Here is a 15,449-nt window from a genome sequence, read left to right as displayed (position 1 = left end):
CAGTTGACTCTGTGTCCCTTTGATGTGACTTCATTAGTATTCTGTAGCTTTTTTACTTTCTGATACTATTAAGATGTTTCCTCTCCAGACCTGGAATCATCCAATTTTCCAAGGAACCTCAATTCGTTTCAGTGGCAGATGGTATTTAGAGACCACAAATTTGGTACTAGAGATGTTCGTTGCTACTACAGTTGACCTTTGAACAACAAGGGGTTAGAGGTGCTGACCCCCATGCAGTCCAAAATTCACTTATAAACTTTCGACTCCTAGATTTAACTATTAATAGCGTACTCGTGACCGGAAGCATTACCAAAATCATATTTTGTGTGTTACATACATACACATATTTTGTATGTTAGATGTATTATATACCATATTCTTCCAATAAAGTAAGCCAGAGGAAAAAAATGTTATTAAGAAGATCATAAGGAAGAGAAAATAAATTTACAGTACCATATACTCTGTTTATCGGAAAAAGTCAGTGAGTAAGTGGAGCTGGATAGTTCAAACCTGTGTTGTTCTAAGGTCAACTGTTTTGATACTAGATTGGTCACTGTGTCTAACTAAGCCATTTTATTAAACAGAGTTAAGAAACAATTTTTTAAATTACTAATTCATATTCATATTTTAAAATTCAAAATTAAGATTGGATGGTTTTTACTTACTTTGTATTAAATTTGTATCTGTAGCCCAAGAATCTTGGGTTCATATTACTTATTTTTATGGAATAAAAGTACCAAAGGTATTATTAAAAATAAGATGATTGAAAACATTTTAAGATTTTTTTGCATTTCTTTTTGATTTTACGGTATATTCTATTAGGGATATGCAGTAGAAGGACTATAACTTATTTGAAATCGTCTTCTAACTTGGTAGTTAATTCCTTTATTTTTATTTTGATACTAAGGGATTTAAAATTTTTCATTTAATAATTAAATAAGGTGTTTACATGATTCCAAAATAAACCTACAAAACCAGATAAGTTGTGGTGGTTTTCTACGGCTGCCATATTAAAAGTATAGTAACTAGGTGGCTTACAGATCAGAGATTTATTTTCTCAGAGTTCTGGAGGCTGGAAGTCTGAAATCCAAGTGTTGGCAAGGCCGTGTTCTCACTGAAGGCTCTATGGAGAATCCTTCCTTGCCTCTTTCTAGCTTCTTGTACTTTCTGGCAATGCTTGGTATTCCTTGGTTGGCACTGAACATGCCATCACTCCAAGCTCTGCCTCTGTCTTCATGGGCCACTTTTCCCTATGTCTCTGTGTTTGAATTTCCCTCTTATTGTAAGGATACCATTTATATTAGATGACCTCATTTGAACTTGACTACTTCTGCAAGGAACCCATTCCACATAGGTTCACATTCACAGTGGATGTGAAATTTAAAGGGATATTATTCTACCTAGGATAGTAGGAAATATTCAAAAACTCATGGTAGGAAAACTAAATACCATAATATCAAGAACTGTATTTTTTTCCTTTTCAATAAATATCTGGGTATGCAAATTACTCTCATATTTATGAGTCTTAAATCCAGTATGGAATTTGATAGCTGATGGGTACTGGCTACCAGAGCAGCTCTGGGCAAAATTATATAGAGATGAAGTTCGTTTCCAGTGTTCATCTGTCTCATCCTGTACTGCCACTTATACTCCCTCCCAAGTGGAGCAAGTACTGGTACTTGCTTATTTTTTTGTTCCATTTATTATTCCAACCTCAATATCTGTCCTAATTCCCTCAAAATGGGAGTACCACTACTGTCTTCCTCCTCTATCCACACAACCCCAGTCCTCTAGGGTTCTTATCTTGTTCTGAGCTGGAAAGAGAGGAAATAGTCTGTAAAATTAGTTGGCATCTGAATGTAATTTATATATATTATATCAACATGTAGGCTTCCTAATATATTTGCATTTTTACATGTAAATCTGGAGGAAAGATGACTGCTAGCACCTTTTGGGAATCTAAATAAGCAGTAAGGGAGAAACATTTTTGGCTAGGGGAGGTTTCTTGGATCATGGTCATTTAAGTTCCATGGTGGACCACTCACTCGCCCTGTTCATAAGATAGCTTTTTCTAACACTCAAATTAGTATAGGCTACAGGGTTTTCTTAAATTATACGTGTTGTCTGAGCTATGTATATTACTTTTTAAATGTTGAAATGGTTTTAAAGATAGTTTGAGTTCAATTCTTTTAATTAAGACAAAGTTATACTAAAATATGTAGTTCTTCTTTTTATAACCTAACATAGTATTAGTGATCAAGAACTGTGAGAATAATTGTAACTATCATTTGCTTAATTGCTTTATTTTTCAAAAACAGTAAAGTTTTTTTTAACCTGGTAAGAGAGGCATAAGGATTATATACTTTTTGTTCTAACTATAACATATGCTTGTTTCAGGGACTATATTATTCCTACTTTAAGACTATTGTGGAAGCACCCTCATTTTTGAATGGCGTATGGATGATTATGAATGATAAGCTGACCGAATACCCCCTTGTTATTAATACATTAAAAAGGTTCAATCTTTACCCTGAGGTAAGTTACTTTTTCAACTGTGATTTTTTTTTTTTACTGTTTTAAAGTGTTATTTATATTAAATGCTGATTCTAAATATAAGCTATATATATATTAGATTTCATCTCATTTTTTAAAGGAAGATGTATATCTTTTCTTGGAAAGGAATATGGAAAAAGATTATTATAAATTTTGGTGGGCTTTAACTGATTTCATGGGAACTGTTATGATTGCATCTTCTAGAAAATTTGAAAACATTCTAGATTTCACGGGTTTGTAGAGATCATAGCAAGGAATTACCATTACATGTCATTTGCCAAATCCCAGATAGGGGAATCTTCACTTATTTGAGTGCACTTCTCTTGGGTGGGGGTGGGGGAAAGGTGGATCCACCCAGGAGGTGAGGGAGGAAGGCAGTGATATCAGTAACTTTTTTAGCCTCTCCTGTAGCATCCTTGTCTTCATTTGACACAGTTCTAAGCATTTTCCAGGGCCAAGCTGAGATGTGACTTCTGCTGTAACATCTTCCTTGATTTGGTATGAGGGTCCCCTGCTTCTGTGACTCCCCCTTCCTAGCTTGCCGATGCTGTTAGACAGCATATCCTTGTGTCAGGGCCATGGCTGCCTTGGTCTCTGGGGACCTCAATAGGCCCAGGCTCAGTACCCAGACTTAGCAGGGCTCTCAGGCATTTCCCATTGAATGAGAGAAGTGCAACTTCCATCCAAATCGTGAGTTAGCCGACTGACTAGGGAGGAGATAGAGGAGCTAGAGACAAATAAGTGACCACCAAAGTTCAGTGTTATTTTATTAATGTACTGCTTATTAAGTATTTTCTGTGACCATGTACACATTTACTTTTACAGAAATGGGATCGATCACACAGCAAATATTTTTTTATAAGTGCTTTTTGACTTTTAGAATATTTATAACAATCTTCCTGTGTCATCTTTTCTTCCTAAGGATCAGTTTTAGTGGTTATTGGCAAAATTTCTCTATGTTTATTTAGTCCATCTTTTGTGAAAATTTTCATAGTTTTCAGCTTTTAAAATATTCTAAAGCTGCCATAAGCATCCTTGAAGCTAAATCTCTGTGTATGCCATTATATTTTTAAACTATAAATTTGTTGATGTGGAGCTATTTAGTTTGGCAAAATATATACTTTATAATGATTTTGGTACGTGTGGCCAAAATGCTTTCTAGGTAGATTATACTAATCAAAATTACCACTAGCAGTGTTTTTGAAAATTCTTATGTCCCTGAATCCCTGCCAATTTGGTAGGCAAAAAAATCAAAATCACATGATGTATTTTGTTCATTCCTATATATATGTGTATATATGTATTTCATTTAATATTATACATTAAAATGCATTTTTAATTTTAAAAGTAATTGCTTATGCCCTTTGTATTTCTATTGAAATTTTGTAAGAGCTTGTTTTTATATATTGGATATTAATACAATGCTATATGGGTAAACATTTTCCCCCAGCTTTTTGTTAGCCTTTTAATGTTGTATATGATCTGTATGTATTTTTTTCTGTACAGAAATACCATATCTATGAGTCTTAAATTTATGGTTTTTATGTATTCATATAAAAAAACTTTATTGTAATTGTTTTTTTTGTTGTTTACATTTTAAATATTTCTGGAATTTGTCGATGCACAGAATGGGATAGGAAACACAAAACTGTGATTTGATGAACAGTATGGGATAGGAATCATATATTTTTTCAAAATGGTCTCATGGGTAACCTGACACTTTGATGGGTGGTCCATCTTCTCCCTACTCATTTGAAGTAGTTTTCTGTATTACATACAAAGTTATTATACATATATGCTTGCATCTTTTTGTGGACTTGGTGTTCTGTATTACATTAGGTTGAGGTCCTGGGAAATAGGCTTTGAGATGGAGATTTGCATATAGGAGTATCTAGAGGGAGTGCCTTTGGGGACAATACCTAAAGAGGGATAAAGGAAATTGGATAAGGCAGGAGGAGAGTTGGGCTATGATGCAGTGACAACAAAGGCTGTAAGCAATCCCACTGGGAGTTCTGGGATTGAGATGCCCTGCAGAGTTGTCCTACCCTGAGGAGAGGTGCCCCTGGCCTTTACAGCCCTCCCCATTGAGTAGTCAGGTACTGAATGTGGTTGCGGTTGGGTTTTCTTTGGGTCATCTTTGGGTCCGGGTGTGACCTGTAATGAATTTACTCTCCTCTGCAGAGGGTAGTTCCCAGAGAGGGACTCAACTGAGAGCTGTCAGCCACCAGCCCTCCCAGCCACTGGGGAAATGAGTGTTTGGCCATGGAGGGGGATCTGAGTAGCACTGCTCTGCCTCCACCATGATTACTTTGATCTGTCTGGCTGTTCCTGTGCCAGTATCATACTGTTTTAATTTTTGTAAGTGATTTTTTTGTTTAATATCTGCTAGAATATTCCCTTCAGTTAATCTCCTTTTTGTTATGTTGCCACATAACACTTCCAGACAGATAACTTGGGATTTTGCTTAGCATTGTTTTATGTTTATGAATTAATTTGATGGAAAATTCATATCTTGAGAAATTAGATCTATTCAGGAAGACAGAGTACCTATTTGTTCAACTTTTTAAATGTACCTTAGTAGAATTCTATATCTTTTGAAAAATATAAATCTTATGTGTATCATGTTGTATTTTATTCTTACCCATGGGTGGACAGTTGAAGACTGACCAATGAAAAATCTGTGTAGGGGATTGTGAGGCTTATTTTACTAGATTTAAAGGGAGCTAAGTAGATGGTATAGGAAAGGAAAATTTGATAATTACCAAAATATCTCAAAATTATTCTAGTAATGAAACTGTTGATGATAATATCTTTCCTCTAAAAAATGTCTCTATTTTTTTAAAAAATAGGTTATCTTAGCCAGCTGGTACCGGATTTATACCAAAATAATGGACTTGATTGGTCTTCAAACCAAGATATGTTGGACGGTTACCAGAGGAGAAGGACTCAGTCCTATTGAAAGCTGTGAAGGCAAGGTTCTTTCCATGATATTGTCCAGTTATTTGTTGGAGCTTATTAAACTTCCTGCAAACTTAGTGATATAAATAACCATTTTATTATGCTTATGGATTCTGCAAGTGAGGAATTTGGGCAGTATGTAGCAGGGTTGATTTGTTTCCACAATGTCAGAGGCTTCTGCTAGACTTAAGTGGCTTGGGAAGACTGGAATTAATTGGAGACTGCTTCACTTATATTCTGGCTCCAGGGCTGGGGTGCCTGCCAGGCTGAGCTCAGTTGGAACGGTCAACTGGGACACCTACATAATGGCCTTTCCATGCACCTTGGGCTTTGTATAGCATAGCACCTCAGAGTAGCCAGGCTTTTTGTGGGCACAAGTTGAACACTGTTTGGCCTCTTCTAGCCTTGAAAATCATGTGATATGGCCTCCACCATCATCTTTGAGGCAGTCATAAGCCCAGCCAGGTTCAAAAATAGGAGCAGAGAACCCCCATGCGTCTATGGGAGGCATGTCCATGAATTTGTAGCCCTGTTTGAAAACCACCGCAGCTACTGCCACGTACTCATCTTTGTTCCATGGTAGTGTCACGTATTCATATGGGAACCAAGGCAACCATTTAATATATCTGTGCCATTTTCAAAATAAGCACATTTTAATATAAATTGCCAGACACACAAAGTAATTTATAGTTAGAACATATGTTTTTTTTTTTTTATTTTTAAAGGAATGGGAGATCCTGCTTGCTTTTATGTTGCTGTAATTTTTATTTTAAATGGACTAATGATGGCATTATTCTTCATATATGGCACATATTTAAGGTAAGACCATTCAGTGAGAATATTTGGTATGTGTTATAATACTATATATTAAAATTATAAAAACAGTGAGATAAAGATTAACTTGCAGTTCAGTTTTGTGACAATGTTATTTCTAATACATCTACTTATAGACACAAAATTCTTGCCTATTTGAATGATTTTACCATTGGCATGATCAGCCAAACTGAAAATAATTGTAGAGACTTAAATAGAGAATGGTGGGGATATTGGATGTATTTTATATATTCACAGGCTTTTGAGCGTAAGCAGTATATTGCTTACGTAAAATATAAGGAAAGGACTACTCATTATCAAATGGTGTTAGTGACTCTATATTGTTGATGTTAAAATGGAAATATATTCTATTACAGATATTTAATACTTGACCTGATTAACTTCATAGTCCAGCAACATTTCTTAAATGAAAAAGATTGACATTTTTAAGGGTTTTTATGTTCATTTTTTCTTTTTTTTTTTGTAAATTTATTTTTTATTGGTGTTCAATTTGCCAACATATAGAATAACACCCAGTGCTCATCCCATCAAGTGCCCCCCTCAGTGTCCATCACCCAGTCACTCCCACCCCCACCAACCTCCCCTTCCCCCACCCCTAGTTCGTTTCCCAGAGTTAGGAGTCTGTCATGTTCTGTCTCCCTTTCTGCTATTTCCCACTCATTTTTTCTCCTTTCCCCTTTATTCCCTGTCACTATTTTTTATATTCCCCAAATGAACGAGACCATATAATGTTTGTCCTCCAATTGACTTATTTCACTCAGCATAATACCCTCCAGTTCCATCCACCTTGAAGCAAATGGTGGGTATTTGTCGTTTCTAATGGCTGAGTAATATTCCATTGTATACATAAACCACATCTCCTTTATCCATTCATCTTTCGATGGACACTGAGGCTCCTTCCACAGTTTGGCTATTGTGGACATTGCTGCTATAAACATCGGGGTGCAGGTGTCCTGGCTTTTCATTACATCTGTATCTTTGGGGTAAATCCCCAGCAGTGCAATTGCTGGGTCATAGGGCAGATCTATTTTTAACTCTTTGAGGAACCTTTGCACGGTTTTCCAGAGTGGCTGCACCAGTTCACATTCCCACCAACAGTGCAGGAGGGTTCCCCTTTCTCCACATCCTCTCCAACATTTGTGGTTTCCTGCCTTGTTAATTTTCCCTGGTGTGAGGTGGTATCTCATTGTGGTTTTGATTTGTATTTCCCTGATGGCAAGTGATGCGGAGCATTTCCTCATGTGCTTGTTGGCCATGTCTTTGTCTTCCTCTGTGAGATTTCTGTTCCTGTCTTTTGTCCATTTCATGATTGGATTGTTTGTTTCTTTGGTGTTGAGTTTAATAAGTTCTTTATAGATCTTGGAAACTAGCCCTTTATCTGATACGTCATTTGCAAATATCTTCTCCCATTCTGTAGGTTGTTTTTTAGTTTTGTTGACTGTATCTTTTGCTGTGCAAAAGCTTCTTATCTTGATGAAGTCCCAATAGTTCATTTTTGCTTTTGTTTCTCTTCCCTTCATGGATGTATCTTGCAAGAAGTTACTGTGGCCAAGTTCAAAAAGGGTGTTGCCTGTGTTCTCCTCTAGGATTTTGATGGAATCTTCTCTCACATTTAGATCTTTCATCCATTTTGAGTTTATCTTTGTGTATGGTGCAAGAGAGTGGTCTAGTTTCATTCTTCTGCATGTGGATGTCCAATTTTCCCAGCACCATTTATTGAAGAGACTGTCTTTTTTCTAGTGGATAGTCTTTCCTCCTTTGTCGAATATTAGTTGACCATAAAGTTCAGGGTCCACTTCTGGGTTCTGTATTCTGTTCCACTGATCTATGTGTCTGTTTTTGTGCCAGTACCACACTGTCTTGATGACCACAGCTTTGTAGTACAACCTGAAATCTGGCATTGTGATGCCCCCAGCTATGGTTTTCTTTTTCACTATTCCCCTGGCTATTCGGGGGTCTTTTCTGATTCCACACAAATCTTAAAATAATTTGTTCTAACTCTCTGAAGAAAGTCCATGGTATTTTGATAGGGATTGCATTAAACGTCTAAATTGCCCTGGGTAACATTGACATTTTCACAATATTAATTCTTCCAATCCATGAGCATGGAATATTTTTCCATCTCTTTGTGTCTTCCTCAATTTCTTTCAGAAGTGTTCTGTAGTTTTTAGGGTATAGATCCTTTACCTCTTTGGTTATGTTTATTCCTATGCTTTTGGGTGCAATTGTAAATGGGATTGACTCCTTAATTTCTCTTTCTTCAGTCTCATTGTTAGTGTATAGAAATGCCACTGACTTCTGGGCATTGATTTTGTATCCTGCCACGCTGCCAAATTGCAGTATGAGTTCTAGCAATCTTGGGTGGAGTCTTTTGGGTTTTCTATGTAGAATATCATGTCCTCTGCGAAGAGGGAGAGTTTGACTTCTTCTTTGCCAATGTGAATGCCTTTTATTTCTTTTTGTTGTCTGATTGCTGAGGCTAGGACTTCCGGTACTATGTTGAACAGCAGTGGTGAGAGTGGACATCCCTGTCTTGTTCCTGATTTTAGGGGAAAGGCTCCCAGTGCTTCCCCATTGAGAATGATATTTGCTGTGGGCTTTTTGTAGATGGCTTTTAAGATGTTGAGGAATGTTCCCTCTATCCCTACACTCTGAAGAGTTTTGATCAGGAATGGATGCTGTATTTTGTCAAATGCTTTCTCTGCATCTATTGAGAGGATCATATGGTTCTTGTTTTTTTTCTCTTGCTGATATTATGAATCACATTGATTGTTTTATGAGTGTTGAACCAGCCTTGCATCCAGGGGATAAATCCTACTTGATCATGGTCAATAATCTTCTTAATGTATTGTTGTATCCTATTGGCTAGTATCTTGTTGAGAATTTTTGCATCCATGTTCATCAGGGATATTGGTCTGTAATTCTCCCTTTTGGTCGGGTCTTTGTCTGGTTTTGGAATTAAGGTGATGCTGGCCTCATAGAATGAGTTTGGAAGTACTCCATCTCTTTCTATCTTTCCGAACAGCTTTAGGAGAATAGGTATGGTTTCTTCTTTAAACGTTTGATAGAATTCCCCAGGAAAGCCATCTGGCCCTGGACTTTTGTGTCTTGTGAAGTTTTTGATGACTGCTTCAATTTCTTCCCTAGTTATTGGCCTGTTCAGGTTTTCTGTTTATTACTGTTCCAGTTTTGGTAGTTTGTGGTTTTCCAGAAATGGCGTCCATTTCTTCTAGATTGCCTAATTTATTGGCATATAGCTGTTCATAATATGTTTTTAAAATCGTTTGTATTTTCTTGGTGTTGGTAGTGATCTCTCCTTTCTCATTCATGATTTTATTAATTTGAGTCTTCTCTCTTCTTTTTAATAAGGCTGGCTAATGGTTTATCTATCTTATTAATTCTTTCAAAGAACCAACTCCTGGTTTTGTTGATCTGTTCCACAGTCCTGGTCTCTATTTCATTGAGTTCTGCTCAAATCTTTATTAACTCTCTTCTTCTGCTGGGTGTAGGATCTATTTGCTGTTTTTTCTCCAGCTTCTTTAGGTGTAAGCTTAGCTTTTGTATTTGAGTTCTTTCCAGTTTTTGGATGGATGCTTGTATTGCGATGTATTTCCCCCTCAGGACTGCTTTTGCTGTATCCCAAAGATTTTGAATGGTTGTATCTTCATTCTCATTAGTTTCCATGAATCTTTTTAATTCTTCCTTAATTTCTTGGTTGACCCTTTCATCTTTTAGCAGGATGGTCCTTAACCTCCACGTCTGTGAAGTCCTTCCAAACTTCTTGTTGTGATTTAGTTCTAATTTCAAGGCATTATGGTCTGAGAATACGCAGGGGACAGTCCCAATCTTTTGGTATTGGTTCAGACCTGATTTGTGACCCAGTATGTGGTCTATTCTGTAGAAAGTTCCATGTGCACCTGAGAAGAATGTGTATTCAGTTGTGTTTGGATGTAAAGTTCTGTAGATATCTGTGAAATCCATCTGGTCCAGTGTATCATTTACAGCTCTTGTTTCTTTGGAGACGTGCTTAGAAGACCTATTGAGTGTAGAAAGCACTACATTGAAGTCACCAAGTATAAGTGTATTATTATCTAAGTATGTCTTAACTTTGGTTATTAATTGATTGATATATTTGGCAGCTCCCACATTCGGGGCATATATATTGATGATTGTTAAGTCCTCTTCTTTGATAGATCCTTTAAGTATGATATAGTGCCCCTCTTCATCTCTCAGTACAGTCTTCGGGATAAATTTTAGTTTATCTGATATAAGGATGGCTACCCCTGCTTTCTTTTGAAGACCATTTGAATGGTAAATGGTTCTCCAACCTTTTATTTTCAGGCTGGAGGTGTCCTTAGGTCTAAAATGAGTCTCTTGTAGACAGCAAATTGATGGGTCCTGCTTTTTTATCCAGTCTGAAACCCTGCATCTTTTGATGGGGTCATTAAGCCCATTCACATTCAGAGTTACATTCGAAAGATATGAGTTTATTTTTATTTTTTATTTTTTATTTTTTTTTGAAAGATATGAGTTTAGTGTCATCATGATACCTCTTCAGTCCCTGTTTTTGTGGATTGTTCCATTGAACTTCCTCTTAAAGAGGAATTTTAAGAGTCCCCCTTAAAATTTCTTGCAGAGCTGGTTTGGTGGTCACATATTCTTTCAGTTGCTGCCTGTCTTGGAAGCTCTTTATCTCTCCTTCTTTTCTGAATGAGAGCCTTGCTGGATAAAGTATTCTTGGTTGCATATTCTTCTCATTTAGGACCCTGAATATATCCTGCCAGCCCTTTCTGGCCTGCCAGGTCTCTGTGGAGAGGTCTGCTGTTAATCATATTTCTCCCATAAAAGTTAGGGATCTCTTGTCTCTTGCTGCTTTAAGGATCTTCTCTTTATCTTTGGAATTTATTTTATTTTATTTTATTTTATTTTATTATATTTTATTTTATTTTATTTTATTGTATTATTTTATTTTATTTTATTTTATTTTTTATATATTTATTTTTTTATTTTTTATTTTTTATTTTTTTTAATCTTTGGAATTTGCAAGCTTCACTATTAAATGTTGAGGTGTTGAACGGTTTTTATTGATTTTAGAGGGGGATCTCTCTATTTCCTGGATCTGAATGCCTATTTCCCTTCCCAGATTAGGAAAGTTTTCAGCTGTGATTTGTTCAAATATATATTCTGGACCTCTGTCCCTTTCGGCCGCCCTCGGGAACCCCAATTAAACGTAGATTTTTCTTCCTCAGGCTGTCACTTATTTCCTTTAATCTATCCTCATGATCTTTTAATTGCTTGTCTCTTTTTTTCTCAGTTTCCCTCTTTGCCATCAACTTGTTTTCTGTCACTCGTTCTTCTACCTCGTTAACCCTCGTCGTTAGGACTTCTAGTTTGGATTGCATCTCATTTAATTGATTTTTAATATCTGCCTGATGGGATCTAAATTCTGCAGTCATGAAGTCTCTTGAGTCCTTTATGATTTTTTCTAGAGCCACCAGTAGCTTTATAATTGTGCTTCTGAGTTGGCTTTCTGACATTGAATTGTAATCCAAATTTTGTAACTCTGTGGGCAAGAGGACGGTTTCTGATTCTTTCTTTTGAGGTGAGTTTTTCCTTCTAGTCATTTTGCTTGTTAGAAGCATGAACTCTTCTCACTGTAGCATTCCAGATGTTCTCTCTTTAAATTTCAAGCCAAATTCATAGGTTTTCAGGATGATTTGAAAGTTCTCTAGGAAGTTTGGTGGGGACAGGTGACTTGGGGATCCTACTCTTCTGCCATCTTGCCCCGCCTCTCCATTTTTTCTTCTTTTTTTTTTTTTTTGACAATTTATTACACTGTATACTTGTTTGAACTATTTTACCTTGAGAATATCTTTAGAATTTTCTTTCTTATTGCTTACTGATCTTTTGTAGTACAGTAGTGTGAGCATAAGTATGTGATTTTCAGTTTGGGTTAATGAGTTTGAATCTGCTGTTATCTCATTATCTTTGCTTTGGAAGTATGGCATTTTCAGTTTAGTACCTCAAAGATCTACTGCATTCCTAGCTCAATGTTTGAGCAGATAATGGTTACTTGATAAATATTTGTCAAATGAGGAAGTTATTAGAAGATCAATTTAGAGTATATTTGCATATAGATTTAAGACACTTTGATGCTAATATTTCTGATTTAGCTATAAGAAAGTTCTTTTAATTATGTTGCTGGAGACTGAAATTAAAATGCATGATTTAAAGATGAGGTGGAAAATTTTGTTTTTGAAATAAGACACAAAGATTACTTAACCAAAAGTATATGGAAATCAGAAGAGGAAGCTGACTTGAAAGAAAGCAAGCAGAGGTCTCTACCTTCAGGGGGATCTATCATTTTGTTAAGTACTAATGGATAGCTTCATTACACTTGGCAGATTTGATTTTGAGTAAGAGAAGTTAAAACATGGAACATGGTAATGTTGCTAAATTGCTGATCTAGAGTTATGCTACTTTTTGAACAAAGAATTGAAAGAATTGAAATTGAAAGAAGAATTTCTAAACAGTCAGTATCATTTTCTTATAATGCTTGTTATAACCATTGTTTCAAAGGGCAAAGGTACAAAATTTTCTGCAGAGGTACAAAATTTTCTGCTCTGGTTTTGTTTGAGAGGTTCTTGGTGGTTTGGGCCCTGATCCAAGATTTCTCAGTCTTAAGTCCCCAGCCAGCAGTTTTCTCCCTTTGTAGGAGATGATGTGCATTTGTCCAGTCAATAAGAAGTATAGACCAAGGGCTTCTTTTTGAGATGGCATGCTTGGGTTTTGGAAGCATGTGGTAGGGTGAGGTGGGAGATTGAGGTGGTGCTGGGTGTGTGTAAATGGGAGTCAGAGAGCAAGGATAAAGTGCTTATAATGTTGGAGGCAAGAGAAATTTGTTCTGTGTTGGGGGTTGCTTCAACTGTGCCTTGGAGGATCAGAGCATTTTGAATAGATGGAGGAGAAAAGAATCCCAGGGAGAGGCAGGGATTCCACATCCCAGGAGGAAAGTGGATCAGTTTTGCTAGGATGCAGATTATTGACAGGGTTGTAGAAGATGAAGATGGAAGAAATGGGTTGGGCTGGTTGATGAATGACCTTGGGTGGTTTGGGACTGTTCCAAAGCCAGGGCGGGAAATCAGAACTTTGGTCAATAGAGGGATGGCATTCAAGCTGAACTCTGATCTCATGAGACCGTTGACTTTTCACCTGTTGCCCAAGTTAGCCGGGGACCACTTCGCCATGCTGTCAAACTACAGGACAATTTTAGAATCAATTTAGTGGGTTTGGTCCACCAATTTTTTTTACATGAAAAAGGAAATATTATACATGTAAATAGCAGAGTACACAGCTCTTTTCAGATGGGTGTTATTTAGAGAAACTTCTGTTTGTTGTTTATTATATATGTATGTATAGACATGCATGTGCTGAGTTGTAGTGTAAAGTCTCATTTCTTGTAGTTGCAGTGTAAAAAAATAATCTAGACCACTCCTTAGGGTAGTAAGAGGGAGTGGCTTTACCTTAAAAGCATTTGAATCTTGGGGCACCTGGATGGCTTAGTCGGTGAAACAGCTGACTCTTAATTTCAGCTCAGGTCATGGTCTCAGAGTCATGAGATTGAGCCCTGCATCTGGCTTTGCACTGGCTGGGTATGGAGCCTGTTTAAGATTCTTTCTCCCCCTCTGCCCCTCCCCTCCTGCTCGCTTGCTCATGCGTGCTTCCTCTATCTCAAAAAAAACAAAAAAAGCATTTGAGTCTTTCTAAGCAGCTGTTTTTGGTTTCTCTTCCTGGTTTTGAGGGCTACAGCCTATTTCAGCTTCACCCACTTGACCGCTTTGTGCCCTGGCTGGCCCCTTCGGGTGTCACTTGGCTCTTGGCCCACCTGGGGTGGTCTGCCTTATGTGGCTGTGCTTGGATATAGACACCACAGTAGTGGCACATATTTTCATTTCTGTAGCTCTCCCTTTGCTCTGTTTGTGGGTGTTTTTTTAACCCTGAATAATCAGTTTAGCTCTACTCAAACACATCCTAAACTCATTTCTTCCCAGTCCCAAATGAGCATCTAGTTCTCCTACATTTAGAGCCCCTGGTGTTCCAGGGAGTCTTGACTATTGCATTGTGCCTTGAGGGCGGGTGTGTGAATTAGATTCCAGTGGTGATCCTGGCTTATATTGTGTGGAATAAAGTCTTCTGTCACTTGTCCTCTATCAGTTTTTTTTTTTTTATCATATTTTAAAATGTTCTTGACATGAGTATTTTAGGAGGTCTCAAATTGCTAGGTAGTTCTTATTGTTTTCTTCCTTGGTGGTTAGTTTTGTCACCCTTCTAACTTTATAAAGTGGGATGAAGCTGCAGACTTCTTAACATGTGGGTTAAGAATAAAGAGGAGGATATCTATAATTGTGGTTAGAATCTTTTTATAATTTGTATTATATAAATTTACAGGCAGATTGAGTATGACATTTTTACTCCAGAAGTATATTTCTTTTAAAATAGTACAGCTATAAGTTTTCTGAAGTCAGATAAGCCAATCCATTTCACAAAAAATGGAAGTGGAAGAGAAAATAGAAAACACAGCCAAATGGTGAAATGAGACCGGGCTGCCAAGCTCTGACTTGAGATGAAGTCAGATGTTTTTGCAAATACAACGTATTCATGCTGTACCTCTTTTTCTGGAATTCTTTGTATTTTGGTGTTTTTAGAAATAAAACACATGTTAATTATTTTCTAAATGCCATATTATTAATTCATGATTGCAGTTATTTTTTTTCATAGGATACCCTGACATGTTTCAGCTACAGACTAATGGTTTCTGGAGGCCACTTGCTTAAGACTTGGTGTGTGTAAGTCTCTATTCTGCAGGGAGGAGGGTTCCCTGGGGAAACTTTCAGGGACTGTTAGGAGCTCAGCTGAGCGAGGAGAGGGAGCTGAACTGCCAGGTATTGGTGTAGTCTGTTAAAGCAACAGGCCAAAAGCGAAAGAGTTAAGCCTTTCATCACTTACTGTGATGGTGTAACAAGATTCTAAAATGGGAAAACACAGACCCCCCCAGGTCCAATTTCCCTTGGTTGAGAATCAAGGGATCGGTGTAGACACGGGGG

General features: G+C 37.1%; 1 protein-coding gene across 7 annotated transcripts in view; it reads left to right on the top strand.

Moving 5' to 3' along the window:
* The window catches only part of DPY19L1 (dpy-19 like C-mannosyltransferase 1), a 141,985-nt gene that overhangs the window by 18,954 nt on the left and 107,582 nt on the right, over window positions 1–15,449 (top strand). For all 7 annotated transcript variants that reach the window (XR_005369693.1, XR_005369694.1, XM_038557319.1 and 4 more), the window contains exons 4-6: window positions 2,398–2,535; window positions 5,403–5,523; window positions 6,237–6,330. Coding sequence is in view for 5 of the 7 variants with exons in the window: in XM_038557319.1 (XP_038413247.1) it covers window positions 2,398–2,535; window positions 5,403–5,523; window positions 6,237–6,330 (353 nt within the window). In the remaining 2 variants the exon portion in view is untranslated. The remainder of the gene's footprint in view (window positions 1–2,397; window positions 2,536–5,402; window positions 5,524–6,236; window positions 6,331–15,449) is intronic.

This window comes from Canis lupus, chromosome 14, assembly GCF_011100685.1.
Source record: "Canis lupus familiaris isolate Mischka breed German Shepherd chromosome 14, alternate assembly UU_Cfam_GSD_1.0, whole genome shotgun sequence".
Lineage (NCBI taxonomy): Eukaryota > Metazoa > Chordata > Mammalia > Carnivora > Canidae > Canis > Canis lupus.
The sequence above is the reverse complement of the archived record's forward strand: the minus strand, read 5'-3'. Positions and strand labels throughout refer to the sequence as shown.